This window comes from Cetorhinus maximus, chromosome 9 (assembly GCF_964194155.1).
Source record: "Cetorhinus maximus chromosome 9, sCetMax3.hap1.1, whole genome shotgun sequence".
Classification (NCBI taxonomy): Eukaryota; Metazoa; Chordata; class Chondrichthyes; order Lamniformes; family Cetorhinidae; genus Cetorhinus; species Cetorhinus maximus.
Genome location: NC_135887.1, coordinates 24,273,675 through 24,300,187, shown reverse-complemented (window position 1 = coordinate 24,300,187; position 26,513 = coordinate 24,273,675). Strand labels below are relative to the sequence as shown.

Below are 26,513 nucleotides of genomic sequence, written 5' to 3'. Positions count from 1 at the left end.
GCAGAGAGAGAGAGAGCGAGCGGGGCAGAGAGAGAGAGAGCGAGCGGGGCAGAGAGAGAGAGAGCGAGCGGGGCAGAGAGAGAGAGAGCGAGCGGGGCAGAGAGAGAGAGAGCGAGCGGGGCAGAGAGAGAGAGAGCGAGCGGGGCAGAGAGAGAGCGCGAGCGGGGCAGAGAGAGAGAGCGAGCGGGGCAGAGAGAGAGAGAGAGCGGGGCAGAGAGAGAGCGCGAGCGGGGCAGAGAGAGAGAGCGAACGGGGCAAAGAGAGAGCGCGAGCGGGGCAGAGAGAGAGAGCGAGCGGGGCAGAGAGAGAGAGCGAGCGGGGCAGAGAGAGAGAGCGAGCGGGGCAGAGAGAGAGCGCGAGCGGGGCAGAGAGAGAGCGCGAGCGGGGCAGAGAGAGAGCGCGAGCGGGGCAGAGAGAGAGAGCGAGCGGGGCAGAGAGAGAGCGAACGGGGCAGAGAGAGCGCGAACGGGGCAGAGAGAGAGCGAACGGGGCAGAGAGAGAGAGCGAGCGGGGCAGAGAGAGAGAGCGAGCGGGGCAGAGAGAGAGAGCGAGCGGGGCAGAGAGAGAGAGCGAGCGGGGCAGAGAGAGAGAGCGAGCGGGGCAGAGAGAGAGATGGGGGAGTGTGTGTGTGCGTGTGAGCAGGGAGAGAGAGAGCGGGGAAAGAGAGAGAGAGAATGGAGAAGAGGGGGAGGGGGAGAGAGAGGGATCAAGGAAGAGAGAGCAGAGAGAGAGAGCGAGAGGGGAGGGGGAGCGCGAGAGCAAGTGTGTGGAAGAAGGGGATAGAGAGAGAGGATCCACACATGAGTAGTGAGGGAAAGGTGACCCATTGTTCAACAATCTTGACATTCCTGTTCTATCTGCCATTTGCTGGTAATATTCAGTATCCCAACCTCTCTCCAAACTCACTTTCCCCTCTTCCTGCCTTCTCCACACCCCCAAAATTCCCATTCCCTTCCCTTACCTTGATGCCTGGGAATGTCACAGCAGATGAGGCATAAGAACCAATCATGAGAGCAATGAAAGTAGATCGCAGGTCCCCAAACATGTTCGGCAACTGAAAAACAACCACAGCCAAATCAATCATCAATAATCAACCCGTCATAAATCATCAATAATCCACCGGTTAATCCAGCAAAGCAACTTGTGAGAACAGACTCCGCTGCATTCTGCCCTGTCTTGCTGAATCACCAAAGTCCATGAGTCAGATAGAAGTTCCCCACCCCCCCCACCCCAGGGTGGTGTGAAAGATCCCATTGTTTTTATTCCCGAGAAGAGTTGGGGAGTTCTCCCTGGTCTCCGGGGACCAATATTTTTCCGCCGGTCGTTAAGCAGATCATCTGGTCATTATCACTTTGCTGTTTGTGGGATCTTGCTGTGCGCAGATTGGCTGCCTTGCTTCCTACATTACGAAAGCGATTGCGCCACGGAAAGCACTTCGCTGGCTATGAAGCACTTTGGGACATTCTGAGGTTGTGAAAGATGCTGTAGAAAAATGAGTCTTTCTTTCTTATTCAGCATTAAATGGTGACTGACACTGGTTATTTATTCAGTCACATGGTGAGACCAGTCCTCTCACTAAATATAACGTTGGTGAGCAAAGTTCCAATTTTGGGTGGAGTCCGCTTTTGGAAGGGGGGGGAGGTAAGGAGATCTCTGCTGTTTACTGGGATCAATCTGCTTGTCACTACCGGCTTCTGTGTTTAAAAAAAACCCCACTGGAAATGCTGTGTCATCACATTCGAGTGCAGCTCCTGTGTTATCCCCAACGTGCAGAACACTGAGTCAGTGAATAAGCAGTGACCCTTACTGGAGATCGGCACTTAGGAAACTGGTGAACAAAAATGAAGCTTATGTGATTTAAAGGATAGTGACAGCTTAGACACAGAATTGGCTAAACGACAGAAAGCAGAGAGGAGTGATGAATGACTCTCTCTCTCTCTCTCTCATGCTGGACAGAAGTGTACGCTGGTGTTCCTCAGGAGTCAGTGTGGGGAACGTTGCTCTTTTCGATATTAATGCCTTGACTTGGGTAGCTTCTTCTTCTTGGAGGCAGGTCCGACCCACAGTGATCCCGAATCCACCCCACCCACCCTCCAGCCGGTTCAGCGATCGAATCCCATGCGACTGGCACCAATCAGATCCACAGCGACTGTCCGGCCAACTGAGCCAATCGGACCGGACCTGGTACACGGGGCAAACCTTCAAAGTGTGCTGAAAATACGAAACTTGGAAATGTAGCGGAGAATGGGGAGGATAGTGACAGATTTCGGAAAGACAGACAGAGCAGAGAAATGGACAGACACACGGCAGCTGAAATTTAACACAATGAAGTAATTAATTTTGGTAGGGGGCATGAGGGTACAATGTTAAAGGGGCGCAGGAAGAGAGAGACCTGGGGGTGTATGGACATAAATCTTTGGAAGTGGCAGCAGAAGTTGAGAAGGCTTTTAAACAAACATACTGATCCTTGTCTTGATTAATAGGAGCATAGAGTACAAAAACAAATAAGTTAATGTTAAACGTCTATAAAACGCTGGTCAGGCCTCAGCTGGAGTCTTGTGTCCAATTCTGGGCACCACAGTTTAGGAAGGATGTGAAGGGGAGAGGAGGCAGAGGTGATTTACCAGAATGATACAAAAAATTATGGTTTTCAGTTATGTGGAGAGAGTCGAGAAGCTGGGATTGTTCTCAGTATACACTCTCCCTCACTCGCCTCACTCAGGAGGTCATGGGTTTGACCCCATTGCAGAGACTTAGCAACATAATCCAGGCTAACACTTCAGTGCAGTACTGAGGGAGAGTGCTGCACTGTCAGAGGGTCAGTACTGAGGGAGTGCTGCACTGTCAGAGGGTCAGTACTGAGGGAGTGCTGCACTGTCGGAGGGTCAGTACTGAGGGAGTGCTGTACTCTCAGAGGGTCAGTACCGAGGGAGAGTGCCGCACTGTCGGAGGGTCAGTACCGAGGGAGAGTGCCGCACTGCCGGAGGGTCAGTACCGAGGGAGAGTGCCGCACTGTCGGAGGGTCAGTACCGAGGGAGAGTGCTGCACTGCCGGAGGGTCAGTACCGAGGGAGAGTGCCGCACTGCCGGAGGGTCAGTACCGAGGGAGAGTGCCGCACTGCCGGAGGGTCAGTACCGAGGGAGAGTGCCGCACTGCCGGAGGGTCAGTACCGAGGGAGAGTGCTGCACTGTCGGAGGGTCAGTACCGAGGGAGAGTGCCGCACTGCCGGAGGGTCAGTACCGAGGGAGAGTGCTGCACTGTCGGAGGGTCAGTACCGAGGGAGAGTGCCGCACTGCCGGAGGGTCAGTACCGAGGGAGAGTGCCGCACTGCCGGAGGGTCAGTACTGAGGGAGAGTGCCGCACTGCCGGAGGGTCAGTACTGAGGGAGTGCTGCACTGCCGGAGGGTCAGTACCGAGGGAGTGCTGCATTGTTGGATGGGTTGTTTTTCCAATGAGACAACAAACTGAGGCCCTTTCAGGTGGGTCTAAAAGGTGCCGTGGCCACTATCGGAAAAAGAGCAGGGGCATTGGACGGTGGTGTGGGGGGGAGGGGGGTGGAGAGTGTGTGCTCCCTGTGGCCAATATTTATCCCTCAGCCAACATCACTAAAAATAGATTATCTGCTGATTATCACATTGCTGTTTGTGGGATCCTGCTGTGTACAAATTGACTGCTCTGATTTCTACATTACAACCCATGATTACAATGCAGATATAGTGCCTGATTTGCTGTAAACTGCTGTGCAATATTGTGAAAGGCGCTATAGAAATGCAAGTCTTTCATTCATTCCCCATTTCCTTGTCGTTTCTCTCTCCCACTTTCTGGAAGAGGCTGATTTCTCCGCAGTGAATGGTTCTCCCTATACTGGGGCTCTCTGGGTCTCAGTCTCGACTCCTGCATGTCCCCCGCTCCTGCCAGTGTGCACCAGCCTGAGTGCATCTTGGGAAGGTAAAGCAACAAGTGGATAGAATTTTCCACAGGGATATTTCAGGAAAACAAAGAGGTTTAATGAGATGGAAAAGTACGACGGTGTGCTTGTTGACAGCAAGAGGAAGGAGCATTTGTACACAACACAGCGATCAGGGACAATCACTGTGTCAATACACTCACAGCTGTCCACCCAATCCATCAGAAAATTAGCAGAGGTGAAAGTCCACAGCTGGTCAGTGATAGAGTGATGGAGAGAGGGGGTGGGAAAGAGAGAGAGAGAGGGAGAGAGAGAGATAGAGAGGAGAGAGAAAGGAGAGAGGAGAGAGAGTGATAGGGAGAGAGAGAGAGAGAGAGAGGGAGAGGGAGAGGGAGACGGGGAGAGGGAGAGGGGGAGAGGGAGTGGGAGAGAGAGAGGGAGAGAGGGAGAGAGGGAGAGGGAGAGAGAGAGACAGAGAGAGAGAGAGACGGAGAGATAGAGGAGGGGAGGGGGGGAAGAGAGAGAGAGAGGGAGAGGGGGGAGAGAGAGAGGGAGAGGGGCAAAGAGAGAGAGAGAGATGAAGAGGAGGGGAAGAGAGAGAGAGAGACAGGGTAGGAAAGAGAGAGATGGTGGGGGGAGAGAGAGAAAGAGACAGAGACGGAGAGGGGGGGAGAGAGAGAAACAGAGAGGGGAAAGAGAGAGAGAGATGGGGGAAAGAGTGTGAAAGAGAGAGAGGGTTAGAATGGGAGAGAGAGATAGAGAGATAGGGGCAGAGAGAAAGAAAGGCAGAGATAAAGATTGCGAGGAAGAGAGAGGGGTTGAAACAAGAGGGAGAGCAAAAGAAATGGAGCGAGAGCAAGGTGAGGAAGAGAAAGAAAGAGATCAAAAGAAAACAATGAGGGGAACAGAAAGACTTGTATTTCTCCAGCGTTTTTCACAATCTCGGGACATCTCAAAGACTTTCAGAGATATTGAAGTAATTTAGGAAACTTGACAGCTCATTTACACACAGCAAGATCCTGCAAACTTCACACTAATGACCAGAGCAACTGTTGTTAGGCAATGACTGTGAGATACATATCAGTCCAGGACACAGGGCAGAACCTCCCCTGCTCTTCTTCAAAACAGTGGCTGTGGGATCTGTTATATCCAGCCAAGGGAAGGCGTAACATCTCACCTGAAAGGCAGCGCCTCTGACAGTGCAGCACTCCCTCAGTGCTGCACTGGAGCACCTCCTTTATTATGGGCTGAAGTCTCAGGAAGGGAGTTTGAACTCCAGACTGAGAGGCAAGAGTGCAAGTGCTTCTCACTAATCATGGCTGACATTGCTTTGTGGTCCCCCAGTGAGAGTCAGCACCTTCAGGAACTGTCCCCCAGTGAGAGTCAGCACCTTCAGGAACTGTCCCCCAGTGAGAGTCAGCACCTTCAGGAACTGTCCCCCAGTGAGAGTCAGCACCTTCAGGAACTGTCCCCCAGTGAGAGTCAGCACCTTCAGGAACTGTCCCCCAGTGAGAGTCAGCACCTTCAGGGACTGTCCCCCAGTGAGAGTCAGCACCTTCAGGAACTGTCCCCCAGTGAGAGTCAGCACCTTCAGGGACTGTCCCCCAGTGAGAGTCAGCACCTTCAGGAACTGTCCCCCAGTGAGAGTCAGCACCTTCAGGAACTGTCCCCCAGTGAGAGTCAGCACCTTCAGGAACTATCCCCCAGTGGGAGTCAGCACCTTCAGGAACTGTCCCCCAGTGAGAGTCAGCACCTTCAGGGACTGTCCCCCAGTGAGAGTCAGCCCCTTCAGGAACTGTCCCCCAGTGAGAGTCAGCACCTTCAGGAACTGTCCCCCAGTGAGAGTCAGCACCTTCAGGAACTGTCCCCCAATGAGAGTCAGCACCTTCAGGGACTGTCCCCCAGTGAGAGTCAGCACCTTCAGGAACTGTCCCCCAATGAGAGTCAGCACCTTCAGGGACTGTCCCCCAGTGAGAGTCAGCACCTTCAGGAACTGTCCCCCAATGAGAGTCAGCACCTTCAGGGACTTGGCAGTGAAGAATTTGTGTGCGCTGTAGAATTGCTGTAGAAATTCTGAATTATTCACCCCCATGTTTCATGATTCGGACCCTATGTTTGAAATCACCACCCCAGGCTACTGCTTCCTTACCGTGAGGGAAGTGAAGGTCATACACATCCCTCCGAACCCATTGAGGGCGAGAGCAATGAAAATCAGCACGGAAAGATCTGGAAAGACAGGGAGAAAGGAATGAAGTTAGAGGGAGTGATCTTGTAGACAGGACAGCACAAGGTGATGGTGGAATAGCTGGAGGAGACTCACCGGCAGGGTTACTGGCTCCATAAGCAATCAGCAAACAGGACAGAGCAAAACAGGTGCTGGAACAGAAAAGAAACATGGAATAAGAACCTGGGAACTGGATCAATCAACCTAGACCAATCTCCTAAACCCTCTCCCACCGTCTCGCCATCTCTTGCTCTCTCCTAGACCCTTTCTTTCACTCCATCCCTTTTCTAAACTGTCTTGCCCCATCATTCTCCTAGATTTTCTCCATTGCTCCCCCCATTTCTCTCTCTCTCGTTGTAACATTTTAATGTGCTATGCAAATTCTTCTTCCTCTAACAAATATCCAGAGCTGATTGCTCGCTGGGTTTGACACCAATCGCGGGGTCCAGGGTCTGTGTGGAACCAGCTGACACCAGGTTTATGCTCAGTACCTCTGGACCAATTGGGGTTCTTGCTCCTGAGGAGGTTACAGTGAATCCTGCATGGAAACGGAGTCAGAGGAAAGGCCAGGTGATGCCTTCCACAGTCAAAGAGCTGATGACTATTCATTGACCAGACCCACATGTCATGGATACTGCAGCAGTTCCCCACAGCCCCAGCTCAGACTCCAGTTTAAATGCCTAGTGCATGAATGGGGGCTCCTTGTGATAGGGGGGGTGGGGTGGGGTGGTATGTAGACTCCATGATGTTCCGAAGTGTTTTGTGTCAATGCCGCAGGCAGTTAAAATGGCGTTTGGCACGGTTACAAGCAGGGTTGGATTTTAAATGCCTTTTCCCTCCCATTTGCCCCCACTCCCTCTGCCACCACCCACCAAAAAGAAACATCAGCCCCAACATTTTCTAATCAGAGTTGATCACTACAGGGAGCTCAATCTTGGGACGATGCCATTTATTGCCCGGAGAAGGTAGAATTCAGCTTTCTACTTGGATCTCTGATGCCCTCTTCAGAGGGCAGTTAAGAGTGAACCACGTTGCTGTGGGTCTGGAGCCACCTGTAGGCCAGACCAGGTAAGGACGGCAGATTCCCTTCCCTAAAGGACATTAGTGAACCAGATGGGTTTTTAAGAACAGCCTGTTTTATTTTCTGATTTTTTTAGTTTAATACAAACTCTCAAGCTGCTCGGATAGGATTCGAACGTGCGTTCTCAGGATAACTGACCCAGTAACACAGCCACAACCCACCGTAACGACTGGAGACAAACCCAAAGTGTGTAGCGCCCTGTCCCGTGCAGTGGTTTAAAGAGGTTCATGTCGAGCGTTTACACAGGTATTGGTTAGGTTTCTGATTTGCGTGTGCAGTGGGGGGGGTTGCTCCCTTGGGTCACACTGACCTGCCAATGAGACGTAGCTTACGCGGGCCGTACTTGTCCATAGCAATCCCGAGTGGCAGCGAGATGGCACTGAGCAGGAAGGATCCAACAGTGAATGCCAGGTTCAACATCTCATCCTGGTCCTTACAGATGAGCCACCCGTTCATCCGCAGGATAAGCTCAGCATTTGTCCCGTTGCTTCCTGCCAAGCTGCTGTTGGTGATGTTTTCTAAAGAGGGGGAGAGGGAAAGAAAAATGTATCACAAGCTGCAGGCTCCAGTTCACTCTATCTGGGTCACTGGAGCACTTTGATATTGGGGTTCAGTGGCTCAGTGGGTGGTGCTCCCCCCTGGGTCGGAACGCCTTGGCTCCCAGTACTGGGGGAGTGCTGCACTGTCAGAGGGTCAGTACTGAGGGAGTGCCGCACTGTCAGAGGGTCAGTACTGAGGGAGTGCCGCACTGTCAGAGGGTCAGTACTGAGGGAGTGCCGCACTGTCAGAGGGTCAGTACTGAGGGAGTGCCGCACTGTCAGAGGGTCAGTACTGAGGGAGTGCCGCACTGTCAGAGGGTCAGTACTGAGGGACTGCCGCACTGTCAGAGGGTCAGTACTGAGGGAGTGCCGCACTGTCAGAGGGTCAGTACTGAGGGAGTGCCGCACAGTCAGAGGGTCAGTACTGAGGGGGTGCCGCACTGTCGGAGGGTCAGTACTGAGGGGGTGCCGCACTGTCGGAGGGTCAGTACTGAGGGAGTGCCGCACTGTCGGAGGGTCAGTACTGAGGGAGTGCCGCACTGTCGGAGGGTCAGTACTGAGGGAGTGCCGCACTGTCGGAGGGTCAGTACTGAGGGAGTGCCGCACTGTCGGAGGGTCAGTACTGAGGGAGTGCTGCACTGTCAGAGGGTCAGTACTGAGGGAGTGCTGCACTGTCAGAGGGTCAGTACTGAGGGAGTGCTGCACTGTCGGAGGGTCAGGACTGAGGGAGTGCTGCACTGTCGGAGGGTCAGTACTGAGGGAGTGCTGCACTGTCAGAGGGTCAGTACTGAGGGAGTGCTGCACTGTCAGAGGGTCAGTACTGAGGGAGTGCTGCACTGTCGGAGGGTCAGGACTGAGGGAGTGCTGCACTGTCGGAGGGTCAGTACTGGGGGAGTGCTGCACTGTCAGAGGGTCAGTACTGAGGGAGTGCTGCACTGTCGGTGGGTCTGTACCGGGGGGAGTGCCGCACTGTCGGTGGGTCAGTACTGAGGGAGCGCTGCACTGTCGGAGGGTCAGTACTGAGGGAGTGCTGCACAGTCGGAGGGTCAGTACTGAGGGAGCGCTGCACTGTCAGAGGGTCAGCACTGGGGGAGTGCCGCACTGTCAGAGGGTCAGTACTGGGGGAGTGCCGCACTGTCAGAGGGTCAGTACTGGGGGAGTGCCGCACTGTCGGTGGGTCAGTACTGAGGGAGTGCTGCACTGTCGGAGGGTCAGTACTGAGGGAGCGCTGCACTGTCGGAGGGTCAGTACTGAGGGAGCGCTGCACTGTCGGAGGGTCAGTACTGAGGGAGCGCTGCACTGTCGGAGGGTCAGTACTGCTGCACCGTCAGATGGATGTTAAAGGCCCCAATATCACCTTTTTGAAGAAGAGCAAGGCAGATTTCTCCTTAGTATTTTGGCCAATATTTATCCCTCAACCAACAGCAATAAAACAGATTTGTGCATCATTATCACGTTGCTGTCTGTGGGATCTTGCTGTGCACACATTGGCTCTTGTGATTTATACATCGCAGCCAGAACTACACTTCCAAAGCACTGTATTAGTAGCTGCAAAGTGCTTTGGTATGTCCTAATGTCGTGAAAGGCACTATAGAAATATAGAAGGAAGTCTTTCTTCCTTCTTTCCTGCCTTTGGGCTTCTCCCCGCCCTATCCCTGAGTAGACCGGGCGATGAGCAGGACTGGGTGTGTGAGTGCAGGCGAGCTCCCTGCTTAGGTCTGTACGTACACCGGGGCCTGCACGGGGAAGGCTCCCTCAGCAACTCAAACGGCACCATTTTAAAAGGACGATGGTGCTTTGTCAGGCTGTGTTCATCGACTAATAAGACCAGCATTTACTTTCCATCCCTTCATGTCCATTAGGTGGTGATGAGCCATTTCTTGAATCTTTGGCCAGAACATTCCAGTCCCCACCGTGGAGGGGGCAACAAGCCATTGAAATATCCGTTCACATCGGCGTGACCGGAAAATCCCACCAGCATGAGCGGCTGGAAAATTCTGGCTTTTGATACAACTTCACTCGATGTGTACGTGTGTCTCTGTAGCTTTGTATGTCTGTCTCTGCACGTGTTGTGTGTGTGTGTGTGCCAGTGTCAGAGTGTGTGTGTGTGTCAGTGTGTATGTGTCAGTGTGCGTGTGTGTCAGAGAGCATGTGTGTCAGTGTGTGTGTGTGTCAGTGTGTGTGTGTGTGTGTGTCAGTGTGTGTGTGTGTGTCAGAGTGTGTGTGTCAGAGTGTGTTTGTGTGTCAGAGTGTGTGTCAGAGTGTGTGTGTTTGTGTGTCAGAGTGTGTGTGTGTGTGTCAGAGTGTGTGCGTGTGTCAAAGTGTGTGCGTGTGTCAAAGTGTGTGTGTGTGTGTCAGAGTGTGTGTCAGAGTGTGTGTGTGTATCAGAGTGTGTGTGTGTGTCAGAGTGTGTGTCAGAGTGTGTGTGTGTGTCAGAGTGTGTGTCAGAGTGTGTGTGTGTGTCAGAGTGTGTGTGTGTGTGTCAGAGTGTGTGTGTGTGTGTGTCCTAAGCCAGAATTTTTACCTCATCGAGTGGGCGAGTGTCCCGACGTCATCGCGCACTTGAGCGATATTTCAGTCGGTGGGCGCGCTGCCGATGATTAACAGGCCTGTTAAGGCTGTTGAAGTCCCAATTAAATGAAATTTTTTGCTGCCCGTCCAACCTTACGGTTGTCAGGCAGACGAAAAGGTCAAACGGCCTTTGCACTTTTTGGGAAACTTCATCCACGGGCGGGATGAGGTTTCCAACAGCAATTAAAAATACAATAAAAATGTTAACATCTCATTAATGACATAAAAGTTTGGGCTAACTTGTGCACTCGCCCTCCTCCCTCCCCCACGAGCAGCGCTGAGCGCGGCAGCACATGTTTCACCTTAATGGACCCCACCAGCGTGAAACTGCGCTCGCAGCCTGATCGTGGGCGGTGGTCGGCTTCCCGACTGCCCCCGCTGGACCCCTCCGAGCCCCTCGTCTCTGATCTGTCTGTGTGTGTGTGTGTCTGTGTGTGTGTCTGTGTGTGTCTGTGTGTGTGTCTGTGTGTGTGTCTGTGTGTGTGTCTGTGTGTGTGTGTGTCTGTGTGTGTGTGTGTGTCTGTGTCTGTGTGTGTGTCTGTGTGTGTCTGTGTGTGTGTCTGTGTGTGTGTCTGTGTGTGAGTGTGTGTGTCTGTGTGTGTCTGTGTCTGTGTGTGTGTCTGTGTGTGTCTGTGTGTGTGTCTGTGTGTGTGTGTGTGTGTGTGTGTGTGTGTCTGTGTGTGTGTGTGTGTGTGTGTGTGTGTGTCTGTGTGTCTGTTTCCCTGTGTAGCCCCGGGCTGTGTAAGTGTTCAGAAATCTCAGAATGATTCTGTTTTGCACATGTGGAGAGTTCACTATTTGCTGCATAAACAGCCAGCTCATGAGGTAATTCACCATTGAGACAAAACACATCCCTGAACTCTAACTTCCCAGTTACTGTAGGAAAACAACTCCATATATAAACCCTAATAATGTCAGTCTGCTAAAAATAACGGCCTTTCAGCTCCCAGGGTTTGGAAACAACTGCTTGGTAACATGGGACCTATTTATCTGTCAGATCCCTGACCTTTCCAAGTGGTCACATGACCCCTGACCATTTCTGGCTATTGCCCCCGCCCACCCCAGTGAGGTGTGACTAGGAGTTGGAGACCAGTAACTCAAGCCCACTGATCCAGATCAGAACCAGGATCATGAATAAACAATCTATTTTGAGTTCTACCCCAGCCCTCGGCAACCATGAACAACAAGGACATGATCCTGGAGGGGGCGGGGGCAGGGCGTCTGGGGACCATCAGCCCGACTCGGACAGGCACGGGCGTCCGGAGAGCATCTTCCCAACGTCGGACAGGCACGGGCGCCTGGAGAGCGTCTGCCCGACTCGGACAGGCACGGGCACCTGGTGTCTGCCCGACTCGGACAGGCACGGGCGTCCGGAGACCGTCTGCCTGACTCGGACAGGCATGGGCGTCCGGAGACCGTCTGCCTGACTCGGACAGGCATGGGTGTCCGGAGAGCGTCTGCCCGACTCGGACAGGCACGGGCGTCCGGAGAGCGTCTGCCCGACTCGGACAGGCACGGGCGTCCGGAGAGCGTCTGCCCGACTCGGACAGGCACGGGCGTCCGGAGAGCGTCTGCCCGACTCGGACAGGCACGGGCGTACGGAGAGCGTCTGCCCGACTCGGACAGGCACGGGCGTACGGAGAGCGTCTGCCCGACTCGGACAGGCACGGGCGTACGGGGAGCGTTTGCCCGACTCGGACAGGCACGGGCGTCCGGGGAGCGTCTGCCCGACTCGGACAGGCACGGGTGTCTGGGGAGCGTCTGCCTGACTCGGACAGGCACGGGCGTACGGAGAGCGTCTGCCCGACTCGGACAGGCACGGGCGTACGGAGAGCGTCTGCCCGACTCGGACAGACACGGGTGTCTGGGGAGCGTCTGCCTGACTCGGACAGGCACGGGTGTTTGGGGAGCGTCTGCCTGACTCGGACAGGCACGGGTGTCTGGGGAGCGTCTGCCTGACTCGGACAGGCACGGGTGTTTGGGGAGCGTCTGCCTGACTCGGACAGGCACGGGTGTCTGGGGAGTGTCTGCCCGACTCGGACAGGCACGGGTGTCTGGTTGGGAAATCGCTGATTTCGGACAGGGTTGTTGTTTGACTCAGGAAGCACGCACATTGTGACCTTTATTACCACTGGTGCAAATGCACATGGGGTCCCTTCCACCCGGACACAAGATCAGACTCACCCCTTTGCTGGGTCAACCCTGCCCAGCTCCAACTGGTCAGAAGGGGGTCAGGTCAGTCTCTCACTCAGAGAATCAAAGTTTAGTTTCGTCCCCATGTGAACTGCCTGTAATTTACCTGCTTTATCACAAATGCTTCCACAAGGGAAACTGATTTGCCAGTGACTCGTATACAAAACACTGCACAATCGATTCTCACTGGGACCTGGGGCAAAGGGACTCCCCCACCCCCAAGATCATAATCATGGATTGTGGGGTGCAGCGCCCCCTCTTTCACTCCTCACCCCACCCCAGCACCCCCATGCCCCCCACCCACCACCCGCCCTGTCTCTATTTTCACTGCAATGCTTTGTCACTTCAGCAGGGACGGACTGTACAGAGCAACAGGAAAATGGGCTAAAGGTCACAGACTGAAAAACAAAGGAAAATAACAAAGTGTCCAGGAAAACACAGAACTGGGGGAATGGGAATGAGGATAGAACAAGACACGGATAGAGCAAGACACAGAGAGGGCGAGAGCATGCGAGAGACACAGAGAGAGTGAGAGACAGAGAGAGACACAGAGAGAGCGAGAGACAGAGAGAGAGCGAGAGACAGAGAGAGAGCGAGAGACACAGAGAGAGCGAGAGACACAGAGAGAGTGAGAGACAGAGAGAGACAGAGAGAGAGCGAGAGACAGAGAGAGACAGAGAGAGACAGAGAGAGAGCGAGAGACAGAGAGAGAGCGAGAGACAGAGAGCGAGAGACACAGAGAGAGTGAGAGACAGAGAGAGACAGAGAGAGAGCGAGAGACAGAGAGAGAGCGAGAGACAGAGAGAGAGCGAGAGACACAGAGAGAGTGAGAGACAGAGAGAGACAGAGAGAGAGCGAGAGACAGAGAGAGAGCGAGAGACAGAGAGAGAGCGAGAGACAGAGAGAGAGCGAGAGACACAGAGAGAGACAGAGAGACACAGAGAGAGCGAGAGACACAGAGAGAGACAGAGAGACACAGAGAGACAGAGAGACACAGAGAGACAGAGAGACACAGAGAGAGCGAGAGACACAGAGAGAGACAGAGAGACACAGAGAGAGACAGAGAGAGACAGAGAGACACAGAGAGAGCGAGAGACACAGAGAGAGACAGAGAGACACAGAGAGAGCGAGAGACACAGAGAGAGCGAGAGACACAGAGAGAGACAGAGAGAGCGAGAGACATAGAGAGAGATAGAGAGAGACAGAGACAGAGAGTGACAGAGAGTGACAGAGAGTGACAAAGAGACACAGAGAGAGCGAGAGACACAGAGAGAGCGAGAGACACAGAGAGAGGAACAGAGCAAGAGAGAACGAGAGACACAGAGAGAACAAGAGAAAGAGGCAGAACCACAAATAGAGAGAGAGACTGAGGCAGAATGACAGCGAGAGAGTGAACGCGAGAGGGAGAACGGGATAGACAGAACCAGAGAGAAAATGAGAAAGACCGAGTGAGAGAAAGCGACAGATCGAGAAAAAGATAATGAGAGAGACAGAGAGAGAAACAGAGAGAGAGAGAGCGCGCAAGGGGAGGTGGTAGTGGGATAGAAAGGGACAGGGATGGAGAAGGAGGGGATGTGAGGGACAGGGAGGGGTACACAGAGGAAGCGATGGGGTGCAGTGCAGGAGTTCCTGGGTTATAAGATCATAGCGTGTTTACAATCGGATGTGTACTCATCCTCAATTTGCCAGCTTCCTCTTCCTTGTTAGTCAATGAAACACTCAGGTCAAGGCCCAATATTGTGGCCCAGGCTGGGATTAGCCAGTCTACAGTGACTGGACTTTGAACACAAGACTGTGCCGCTTAGCCACGCACTGCCCTGACCCCATGACCTGACAGAGAACAGCAGCATTGCAGGTACAACATCTGCTAGGCATAAGGTCAGTACTGAGGGAGTGCTGTACTGTCGGAGGTTCAGTACTGAGGGAGTGCTGCACTGTCAGAGGGTCAGTACTGAGGGAGTGCTGCACTGTCAGAGGGTCAGTACTGAGGGAGTGCTGCACTGTCGGAGGGTCAGTACTGAGGGAGTGCTGCACTGTGGGAAGGTCAGTACTGAGGGAGTGCTGCACTGTCGGAGGTTCAGTACTGAGGGAGCGCTGCACTGTCAGAGGGTCAGTACTGAGGGAGTACTGCACTGTCGGAGGGTCAGTACTGAGGGAGTGCTGCACTGTCGGAGGGTCAGTACTGAGGGAGTGCTGCACTGTCGGAGGGTCAGTACTGAGGGAGTGCTGCACTGTGGGAAGGTCAGTACTGAGGGAGTGCTGCACTGTCGGAGGGTCAATAGTGAGTACAGCACTGCACTGTTGGATTTGCCATGGTTCAGGAGAAATGTTTAATTTAGGTGCCCATCTGCTCTCTCGTGTAGACACACTATTAGAATGAGAGCAGGGGGCACTCCCGGAGCCATGGCCAATACTCATCTCAATTAACATCACAAAAACAGGTAAGCTGGTCATTATCATGTCGCAGTTTGCGGGATCATTCTGTGCATAAATTCACTACCATGTTTCCTACATTAAAACAGTGACTGCATTTCAAAAGTACTTCATTGGTTGTAAAGTGCCTTGGGAGCAGCTGAGTCTCTGAAAGGTGCTATAAAAACAGAAGCCTTTCCTTCCGACATCTCCTGGTTCCCATCCTAATATTCCTTCAGGCCCCATCCTCGGACTCCCTGTTTCCATGGCAACTCCTCCACGCTGGCCAAACTCGTTTCATTTGGGTCCGACCTCACGTAAATGATCAATCGACGAGGAGAGGGGGCGCTCAGAGCAGGAGGGGGAAGCATGACACTGATCTTAACAGCAGAGCTCTCTCTCTCTCTCTCTCTCTCTCTCTGGCAGATTTTGTTAAGCCGGCAGTTTTATTGTTGAGAAAGAGGCAGAAATAAACAGCAGCTGAGTGTCATTGAGGAACCAGACACGCTTTCAAACTAAGCAAGCAGGGATCCAGTTCTGACTGGTATGAAGCTGCAGATTGAGCTGAGAAAATGGCCAATGTTACATAAAACCAAGCCTGTGACTCACTGAATCTCCTCAGTCATCATCGCATAATCACAGCGCTCTTACTGGTGCTGGCCAACACTGAGCAACTCCTTTTGCCTCTATTAACAACTGTTGCTATTGAAACATTATCTTGGATTCCGCCACCACACCCTGCCCCAGTTCCCTTAGTGAAAGCTTACACACTCTACCTGAGCCGACAGCTGTAACACTCTCACGCCTCAAAACCAGTGGGTTGTGGGTTCACGTCTCATTCCAGAGACAAGGGCACCTAATCCAAACTGAGAGTCCCACTTGTCAGAAGGTCAGCACCGAGGGAGGGCCGCACTGTCAGAGGGTCAGCACTGAGGGGGTGCCACACTGTCAGAGGGTCAGTACCGAGGGAGGGCCGCACTGTCAGAGGGTCAGCACTGAGGGGGTGCCACACTGTCAGAGGGTCAGCACTGAGGGGGTGCCGCACTGTCAGAGGGTCAGTACTGAGGGAGTGCCGCACTGTCAGAGGGTCAGCACTGAGGGGGTGCCACACTGTCAGAGGGTCAGTACCGAGGGAGGGCCGCACTGTCAGAGGGTCAGCACTGAGGGGGCGCCGCACTGTCAGAGGGTCAGCACCGAGGGAGGGCCGCACTGTCAGAGGGTCAGCACCGAGGGAGGGCCGCACTGTCAGAGGGTCAGCACCGAGGGAGGGCCGCACTGTCAGAGGGTCAGCACCGAGGGAGTGCCGCGCTGTCAGAGGGTCAGCAACGAGGGAGGGCCGCACTGTCAGAGGGTCAGCAACGAAGGAGGGCCGCACTGTCAGAGGGTCAGCAACAAGGGAGCGCCGCACTGTCAGAGGGTCAGTACCGAGGGAGGGCCACACTGTCAGAGGGTCAGCAACGAGGGAGGGCCGCACTGTCAGAGGGCCGGCACTGAGGGAGTGCTACACTGTCAGAGGCTGTCCTGCACCAATATTTATCCATTAAGCATCATCAGTAAAAAAGAAACAGATGATCTGGCCATTGTTACCTCTGTTTGTGGGAGCTTGCAGTGCAGAAATTGACTGTCTTATTTGCTATATTTCAATAGTGACTAAACTTCAAAAAGTAACTAAGTCCTCTTTGATCAATCCTGTGATAAGGTTTTCTAATTTAATCGAGGGGAGGCCATATCCTGGGTTAATCACTGTGAGAATGAAGTTAACACCACCATGTTCATTTGATTGTATTTCAATCCCACAGCTATGAATCCTTCCACAGCTGAATAGTTTGCAACCTATACTTCCCCTGTGGTGTTTACACTTTGGCTGAAATCACATTTGCAGTTTTACTGGGAATCTCAAACACATTGACAGCGATACATCCAACAGCCCAGGGAAATTCGGGGCTAATTATTAAAATAATTTGATTTAATATAAACGGATTTTGAAACTGAGCAGGGAGAAGCCAGGTCACTGCTCGGTCTGTCAATCCTTGTGCTGATCATTCATGTGAGAACAAACAGGCCAGGTGAACTTTGACTAATTGAGTGGCACCCCAGTTATCAGCGACATTGTGTTGTGAAAAGAGATTCTATTCCTCAAAACACAGTCCAGAGAAAGCTGCTCAAAGGCAGGATACAGAAATGGATTATCAGTCACGCCAGATTAATCTGTCCTTAGCTCAAGTAAAACCGGGGGCTGGGTAGAGATCCAGAAAGAAGTCCAACTTTTAAGAGAGGGAGAGAGAGAGAGAGAGGAAAGGGGAAAGAGAGAGAGAGAGAGAGAGAGAGAGGGTGAAGGGGAAAGAGAGAGAGAGAGAGAGAGGGGGAAGGGGAAAGAGAGAGAGGGGGAAGGGGAAAGCAGAAAGAGGGAAGGGAAAAGCAGAGAGAGAGAGAGAGAGAGAGAGAAAGAGGGAAGGGGAAAACAGAGAGAGAGAGAAAGAGGGAAGGGGAAAGCAGAGAGAGAGAGAGAAAAAAAAGGAGGGAAGGGGAAAGCGAGAGGGAGGGAAGGGGAAAGCGTGGGAGTGAGAGAGAGAGAGAGAGAGACAGAGGGAAGGGAAAAGCGGAGAGACAGAGAGAGAGAAAGAGAGAGAGAGAGAGAAAAAGAGGGAAGGGGAAAGCGGAGAGAGAGAGAGAGAGAGAGAAAGAAAAAGAGGGAAGGGGAAAGCAGAGAGAGAGAGAAAAAAGAGGGAAGGGGAAAGCGAGAGGGAGAGAAGGGGAAAGCGAGAGGGAGAGAAGGGGAAAGTGTGGGAGTGTGAGAGAGAGAGAGACAGACAGAGGGAAGGGGAAAGCGGAGAGAGAGAGAAAGCAAGAGGGAAGGGGGAAGGGGAAAGCAGTGAGAGAGAGAGAGAAAGAGGGAAGAAGGGGAAAGCAGAGAGAGAGAGAAAGAGGGAAGGGGAAAGCGGAGAGAGAGAGAAAGAGAGAGAGAGAGAGGGAAGGGGAAAGCAGAAAGAGAGAGAGAAAAAAATGAGGGAAGGGGAAAGCGAGAGGGAGGGAAGGGGAAAGCGAGAGGGAGGGAAGGGGAAAGCGAGAGGGAGGGAAGGGAAAAGCGAGAGGGAGGGAAGGGGAAAGCGAGAGGGAGGGAAGGGGAAAGCGTGGGAGTGAGAGAGAAAGAGAAAGAGGGAAGGGGAAAGCGGAGAGAGAGAGAGAGAGAAAAAGAGGGAAGGGGAAAGCGGAGAGAGAGAGAGAGAAAGAGGGAAGGGGAAAGCGGAGAGAGAGAGAGAGAGAAAGAGGGAAGGGGAAAGCGGAGAGAGAGAGAGAAATAGGGAAGGGGAAAGCGGAGAGAGAGAGAGAGAAAGAGGGAAGGGGAAAGCAGAGAGAAAGAGACAGAGAAAGAGGGAAGGGGAAAGTGGAGAGAGAGAGAGAAAGAGAAAGAGGGAAGGGGAAAGCAGAGAGGGAGAGAAGGGGAAAGCGAGAGGGAGAGGAGGGGAAAGCGAGAGGGAGAGAAGGGGAAAGCGAGAGGGAGAGAAGGGGAAAGCGAGAGGGAGAGAAGGGGAAAGCGAGAGGGAGAGAAGGGGAAAGCGAGAGGGAGAGAAGGGGAAAGCGAGAGGGAGAGAAGGGGAAAGCGAGAGGGAGAGAAGGGGAAAGCGTGGGAGTGAAAGGGAGAGAGAGACAGACAGAGGGAAGGGGAAAGCGGAGAGAGAGAGAGAGAGAAAAAGAGGGAAGGGGAAAGCGGAGAGAGAGAGAGAGAGAAAAAGACAGAAGGGGAAAGTGGAGAGAGAGAGAGAGAGAAAAAGAGGGAAGGGGAAAGCGAGAGGGAGGGAAGGGGAAAGCGTGGGAGTGAGAGAGAGAGAGACACAGAGGGAAGGGAAAAGTAGAGAGAGAGAGAGAAAAAGAGGGAAGGGGAAAGCGAGAGGGAGGGAAGGGGAAAGCGTGGGAGTGAGAGAGAGAGACAGAGGGAAGGGAAAAGCAGAGAGAAAAAGAGGTAAGGGGAAAGTGAGAGGGAGGGAAGGGGAAAGCGTGGGAATGAGAGAGAGAGAGAGAGACAGAAGGAAGGGGAAAGCAGAGAGGGAGGGAAGGGGAAAGGGTGTGTGTGAGAGAGAGAGAGAGAGAGAGAGAGAGAGAGATACCTTGTGATGGAGGAGGGAGGACTCTCGATTGTGTAAATGCAGCAGCCCCTCAGAACGCTCTGACTGACCTGGAGCATAATATGAGACCCCTGTGCAGCACCCCTGCCCCACAGCTCCTGTACCCCCCAACACGGCCCCTGTAACACCATATCCACCATGATTGAAATCCTTTTATTGCATGTTTGGTTTTTGAAGTATCTCTATGAAGTTCTAGCTGAAAGGGATATGCAGGGGCGTGAACACACTGATAGACTCAGGAAGGAAGCTGCCGGGATTTTTCACAACAGTTCATTCTTCAAAGGCAAGCTTAGCGGTTATTCAACCACACAGCATTACTGCCAAACCTGTTCTTCACTGATCTTTACACTTGTACACTTTCTGGTGTGGTGGGCGGTGTCGTACACAAGTACAGCACCAGGCAATATTTACTCCTGTACATGGTCAGTACTGAGGGAGTGCTGCACTGTCGGAGGGTCAGTACTGAGGGAGTGCTGCACTGTCGGAGGGTCAGTATTGAGGAAGCACTGCACTGTCGGAGGGTCAGCACTGAGGGAGAGCTGCACTGTCAGAGGGTCAGTACTGAGGGTGCGCTGCACTGTTGAAGGGTCAGTACTGAGGGTGCGCTGCACTGTCAGAGGGTCAGCACTGAGGGTGCGCTGCACTGTTGGAGGGTCAGCACTGAGGGAGTGCTGCACTGTCGGAGGGTCAGCACTGAGGGAGCGCTGCACTGTCAGAGGGTCAGTACTGAGGGAGTGCTGCACTGTCGGAGGGTCAGTACTGAGGGTGCGCTGCACTGTTGGAGGGTCAGCACTGAGGGAGTGCTGCACTGTCGGAGGGTCAGCACTGAGGGCACACTGCACTGTCAGAGGGTCAGTACTGAGGGAGCGCTGCACTGTCAGAGGGTCAGTACTGAGGGAGTGCTGCACTGTCGGAGGGTCAACACTGAGGGAGTGCTGCACTGTTGGAGGGTCAGTCCTCTGGTTACCCCTGATGTACTCTATCACAATGATTACAGTTCAGATGGTCAATTTTTGGTAGTAAAACACTTTGGGACATCAGGAAACGTGCTGTTGAAATACAAACTTTTTCTATTCCTAGTGGCTGTTACTTTAAACGTGGTACAACTCCCCTGGTGGAATATCGCTTGTTGCATTGCCCCCATTCTCAGTATAAGCCTGGGTTAGAAGCACACTGAAAAGTGCTGGGAGCCAAGAAGATATTTTTGAGTTGGCTGAGACTGGCACACCAGACCGCAGCCTTTGCACCCAGTGCTTCAACAGGTCAAAGGGCAGTTGTTTTTTTGATGAGTTAAGCCTTATTTGCTAAACTCAAATCAGTCTCAAGTTAATTAACAAGTGAAGAATTATCTTTGGCAAATATTTTACTGTTGCCAACCTTATCGGCTGCCAGGGAGGTGACAAAGAAATCAGAGACAGCACATTCCATGACCAAGCAGATATGCCAATTAAATAGCCAGACTTTAACCTATAGATGAGGAAATGTAGTAAGCAGAAACCTGCATCATTTACAATGCAATCAAAGGCAGGCAGATTTGCTATAACCTAAATCACACGGACGGTCCAAATGCAGTTTGTGTGTGAAGGGGTTCAGCTCTCTCACACTGATAGCAGGGGGGACGGGTGTGAATTACACCGGGCAAACTCCTCACTTTCACCCTTAACCCCACTGATCCGCCTTCTCACCCTGTCCCACTGAGATCAGCAAGATCCCAAGCTCATCTCTCAGTGCGTAGCTGAGGGAATCAGTCTTCAGACAGGTAGGTGGCAGAGTCAGTTTCGGCACCCTCCTGGGAAGGGGCAGAGCAGGAAACAAGGCAAGCCAGGATGCACGCAGGGTGAGAGAGGCAACTGCAGCTGTGATGCCCTGACAGTTGAATAACCACTTGACACAGGATGCTCTCACAACTTGAGTCCGATTGCAGTGGGTGAACGCTGCTTAACAAAACAAAGACTTAAAGCACCACTCACAATCTCCCGACATCACAAAGCACTTCACAGCCAATGAAGCAGTTTTTGAAGAGTAGTTATCACTGTGATGCAGGAAATGTGGAAGTCAATTGTGCACAGCAAGATCCCACAAACCACAATGAGATCATGGCGAGATGACCTATTTTCCCATGATGTCGGTTGAGGGATGAATGCTGGCCGGGACACCAGGCAGAACTGGCCTGCATCTCTTCCAAATTGTCTCAGGAGATCTTTTACAAACATTGAGGTCGTGGCTTCAAGTCCCAGCCCAGAGACCTGCGCACAAAAGACTGACACTCCCAGCGCAATACTGAGGGAGCGCTGCAGTGTCAGAGGGTCAGTACTGAGGGAGCGCTGCAGTGTCAGAGGGTCAGTACTGAGGGAGCGCCGCAGTGTCAGAGGGTCAGTACTGAGGGAGCGCCGCAGTGTCAGAGGGTCAGTACTGAGGGAGCGTTGCAGTGTCAGAGGGTCAGTACTGAGGGAGCGCCGCAGTGTCAGAGGGTCAGTACTGAGGGAGCGCCGCACTATCAGAGGGTCAGTACTGAGGGAGCACCGCACTGTCGGAAGGTCAGTACTGAGGGAGCACCGCATTGTCAGAGAGTCAGTACTGAGGGAGCGCCGCAGTGTCAGAGGGTCAGTACTGAGGGAGTGCTGCACTATTGGAGTGTCAGTACTGAGGGAGCGCTGCAGTGTCCAGTGTGTGCCTCTGATGAGACGTTAAATTGAGGTCCCACCTGACCTCTCATGTGGAAATCAAAGATCCCATGGCTATTTGAAGAAGAGTGCGGTCGGGGGAATTCTCCCCAGTGTCCTGGCAATGATTTATCCTTAACCAACATCACTGAAATCAGACTCTCAGATCACAATGTTACTCTTAAGTGGGATCTTGCTGTGTGTAAATTGGCTGCCGGCTTCCTACACCACAACAGTGACTACACTTTAAAAAAAACACTTCACTGGCTGTGAAGTGCTCTGGAACATCAGGAGGTTGTGACAGGCGCCATAGAAATGCCTCTTAACGGTAAGTTGGGATGTCGAGTTGAGGATCAGGGCTTCAGATGCAGTGAGATGGAAGGAGTGCCTCACCTGGTTCCTGACAGAGGTATGAGTAGAAGCCCTCAGATTTTAACATGAGCAGCAGTGAGCCCCAGCCCAGCAGCACGGCGGAGAAGAGGAGGTTTTCAATGACAGCCGTACATGCCATCCACCAGCGGCGCCGGTGAGCGGTAGCGAGTGTGGGAGCCATGGTGGGGTCGTTTCTTTAGGACACTGACCGCCGGCTGTTGGGGCTACAGAGAGATGGATAAAGACAGAAAGTATTACTAGAACAACCAGGACACCTGGCCCAACAAATCTTTCATCTTCGTTTGATATATCGCAACCTCACCGACCCAACATCTCATCCTCTCTGTCAACCTCCCCACCTCCCTTCAAATCTATTTCATTAATTGTATCAGACCGTAAGGTCTTTCCCAAAATACCTCCACACACTGACTCTCACTGGGGTACGGGTCCCACACACATGGACTCTCACCGGGGTACGGGTTCCTCACACACTGACTCTCACTGGGGTACGGGTTCCTCACACACTGACTCTCACTGGGGTACGGGTCCCACACACACTGACTCTCACTGGGGTACGGGTCCCACACGCACTGACTCTCACTGGGGTACGGGTCCCACACGCACTGACTCTCACTGGAGCACGGGTCCCACATGCACTGACTCTCACTGGAGCACGGGTCCCACACGCACTGACTCTCACTGGGGTACGGGTCCCACACGCACTGACTCTCACTGGGGTACGGGTCCCACACGCACTGACTCTCACTGGGGTACGGGTCCCACACGCACTGACTCTCACTGGGGTACGGGTCCCACACGCACTGACTCTCACTGGGGTACGGGTCCCACACGCACTGACTCTCACTGGGGTACGGGTCCCACACGCACTGACTCTCACTGGGGTACGGGTCCCACACGCACTGATTCTCACTGGGGTACGGGTCCCACACGCACTGATTCTCACTGGGGTACGGGTCCCACACGCACTGACTCTCACTGGGGTACGGGTCCCACACGCACTGACTCTCACTGGGGTACGGGTCCCACACGCACTGACTCACTGGGGTACGGGTCGCCCACACACTGGCTCTCACTGGGGTATGGGTCTGGTGGGGTGGGGTGAGGCGGGCAGCTGGTCTATCATGGAAGGAATCACGGACAAGTCATTACCTGCTTGCTGTCAGGACGAGCACCCTCCGCCCGGGTTGACTGATGTTAATGAAGAAGAGGAACTCTGGTTAGTTTCACTCCCTTTTTATAAGCGTCAGGCAGTCCAGTCTGCAAAGGGAAATTACTCAGCATGTGACACAGACATAAATGCTTAACTCAGTTCAGATTGCAGTAATAACACTCATAAACCTTTCTACAAGCTGTGATCAGCATAACTCCAAGAATTCTGATATCTAAATTGTGGTCCTGCTTACAGTTAGGCAGCCAGTATCTTGAGATCTCCTCAGATATAAGACTGAGTTTTCGGACTTCAATCTATTTGAATGCTGATAAGTAGTTTCTATAAATATTTTTTTAAGATGACTGAACCTCTATAGGATGGTCTTTGCAGTCTAATCTTTATAGGATTCTCCACGGATTCACCGGCTCCAACTGAAGGACACAAGTGTTCAAAAACAATGTTCTTGTCAACAATGTCTCGTAAGGTTTGCTGTAAAGTTTACCTGGGGAGTGTTTATGCCCCTGAGTCTTATCGAGAGGGATTCTGATATTGAGTGTTGACTGGCTGGGTCTCACATTACTAAAGGGAACTATTGACAATCATTGTATCTTTTTCAAATTCCTCATTGGTGAACTTTTCTCATTGACCTTTGCACTACAGCTTGGCTCAAATCTCCCCTTTCCTTGAAGATTCATAAAAGGGGCTTACCCCACTCACGAAAGAGCGAACCCCAAAATGGAATTAAGTGGATATCCAATGGCAGGAGAGGATGACAGAGAGAGTTAAAGCAGGGAGAGAACTGTCTGGTAGCCATGAACTAGGAGGCACATGAGATTTTAACCCTCTAACTCGTGACTCCTGCCCAAATATGGTTGGGGATAGATGCCATAATTGGTTGAGGTGGATGGGGGTGGAGGGGGATGAAATGAGAGCGGCTGAAGCAGCCGCTGGAGATCCAAAGAGACTGTACCACCCCCGAGGGAAATATGGATTTAGAGGTGGAGGGAAGCTAGGGGCAGGGGAGGCCCAGGGGAGGGGATGTGGGACCTGGAGTGGACAGTCCTGTTTCTCCCAGGCCACAAGGAGCCATTAATCACGGACTCCCTGCTGCTGCCACCGGCTTTCGCTAGGGAGCCAGAGACCGTGTAGTTACAATGACAAGGGCTCCTAGTGTCATCATCAAGATGTGACACCATTGCCTGAAAGAGTGGTGGAGCCAGTTTCAACCGTGATTTTCAAAAGGGAATTGAACAAGGACCTGAAAAGAAAAACTTTACAGGGCTACGGGGGAGTTGGACAAGCTAAGTTGGTCTTCCAGAGGGCCACCATGGACACGACGGGCCAAATGGCCTCCCCCTGTGCTGTAACCATTCAATGATTCTAACATTTAATTTATACCCAAACTATCCTTTGAGTGGTGGGGTGTCACAAGGATGGAACATGGTGGGTGACCAATGGCGGGAGAGGGTGGAGGCTGAAGCCATGTGACAACATCTCCAGGAAAATGTCCGACCAGGGGCTGTCAACCCTATTACTAATGAGGGGCAACAATTCTGCTCACCAGAGTACCAGAGGGTGATTACATTGAGTAAGCATGATTGGGTCTTTACCTCACTTAGGGCATGGGGCATTGGTTAACCATCAGGCTTGAGAAGAATGGATAATTTTCAGGATGGGGTTCAGGTATCCCAGCACAGACTGAGGAGGGAGCCTGGGTTTCCTCGTGAGGCTCTTACACAGGGTGGACAAACCCCGTTAACAGCTACTTAAAAGCTACACCTGTCACCTATCCCTAATGTCTCCTTTTGAGTCTTAATGTCAAATTTTGTTTGGATGATCACTCCTCTCAAGAGTTTCACTACATTAACGGCGCCATGTAAATGCAGCGACAATGGATATCTCTGTTTGGCCAGAAGGAGGTTCTGTTTGTCTAGTGCTGCGGATCAGGCGCTGACAGATCAGAGAGTGGACAGTATAAGTTGTTGCTGATCCTCACGGCCTCTCTCTCCAGCTTTAACAGCTCTTGGTGAAGGAGAGAAGCTGGGGGAGGGTGGGAGGGGCCTTGGCATCTCTAAATGATCAATGTTCTGCCTTCTGCGCACTGCCCCCAGTTACATCAATTCCACCCTCCCTCCTTCACTGATAACGGAAAGGCTAAAGGTTCAGAGAAGTGTGGAGTCAACAGAAACACATTTCCTGTTCACTTGAGAATTTTTTTTTTAAATCAGCGATGGGTTAACTGAAGCAGTGTGCAGATGTCAGAGTGTCAGCACCAGGAGTTAATCTGTGCCCAAACGAAGGGAAACTCTCTGCTTATTGGCCAAATGCTTGGACACACCAAGAATCAAACCAACTCCCTGTCCCACCTCTCCACTCGGATTAAATTATTCCTTTCAATTCATTCTCGGGACTTATATTTCGCTGATTATCTATTGCCCATCACCTGGTCACATGGAGTGTCTAGCACAGAAACAGGCCATTCGGCCCATCTGCTCCATGGTAGTGTCTCTACTCCACACAAGCCTCTTTCCACCCTATCAGTAGATCCACTTACTCCCTCATGTGTTTATCCAGCTTCCCCTTAAATGTATCGATACCTCGACCACTTCCTGTAGGAGCGAGTTCCACATTCTCTCCACTCTCTGGGTAAAGACATTTCTCCTGAATCCCCCATTGGATTTATTCGTGACTGTCTTATATTGAAAGCCCTGAGTTCAGGCCTCTCCCACCAGTGTGGAAACACCTTCTCTACCCACTACCCTATCAAACTCCTGTATTATTTAAAGACCTCGATCAGGTCACCCCTCAGCCTTTCCTTTTCTAATGAAAAGAGCCCCAGTCTGTTCAATCTTTCCCGATAGTTATAATCTCTTAGTTCTGAGATCATCCATGTAAATCTTTTATGCACCTTCTCCAGTATCTCGATATCTTTTTTAATAATATGGAGACCAGAACTTTGCACAGTGCTTCAAGTGTGATGCAAATACGTTTCTATGCTGGATTGACTGTTGACCTGTGAAGCTGGCATTGTGTTTTCCTCCATGAACTCGCCCCGCCCTTTCTCTAACCCCCTCCAGCCGCACAACCCTCCACGATCTCCGCGATCCTCCAGTTCTGGCCTCTTGCACATCCCCGATTTTAATCGCCCCACCATTGGTGGCCGTGCCTTCAGTGATCGAGGGCCCAGGCTCTGGAATTTCTACCTTATACCTCTCCTCCTTTATTATGCTCCTTAAAGTCTCTCTCTTTGATCAAG

At 52.4% G+C, this 26,513-nt stretch overlaps 1 protein-coding gene across 4 annotated transcripts in view; it reads right to left on the bottom strand.

Annotated features, from left to right (window-relative positions):
* Positions 1–26,513, bottom strand: part of slc43a2b (solute carrier family 43 member 2b) — a 50,921-nt gene that overhangs the window by 20,758 nt on the left and 3,650 nt on the right. For 2 of the 4 annotated variants that reach the window (XM_078548254.1, XM_078548258.1), the window contains exons 2-7: positions 23,257–23,364; positions 22,108–22,310; positions 7,523–7,730; positions 6,228–6,283; positions 6,057–6,133; positions 962–1,054 (exon numbers count right to left, since the gene is read on the bottom strand). In XM_078548254.1, coding sequence (XP_078404380.1) covers positions 962–1,054; positions 6,057–6,133; positions 6,228–6,283; positions 7,523–7,730; positions 22,108–22,267 — 594 coding nt within the window. In that variant the 5' untranslated portion in view covers positions 22,268–22,310; positions 23,257–23,364. Of the gene's footprint in view, positions 1–961; positions 1,055–6,056; positions 6,134–6,227; positions 6,284–7,522; positions 7,731–22,107; positions 22,311–23,170; positions 23,365–26,513 lie in introns of all 4 variants that reach the window. The other 2 variants (XM_078548257.1, XM_078548256.1) reach the window with 2 other exon arrangements.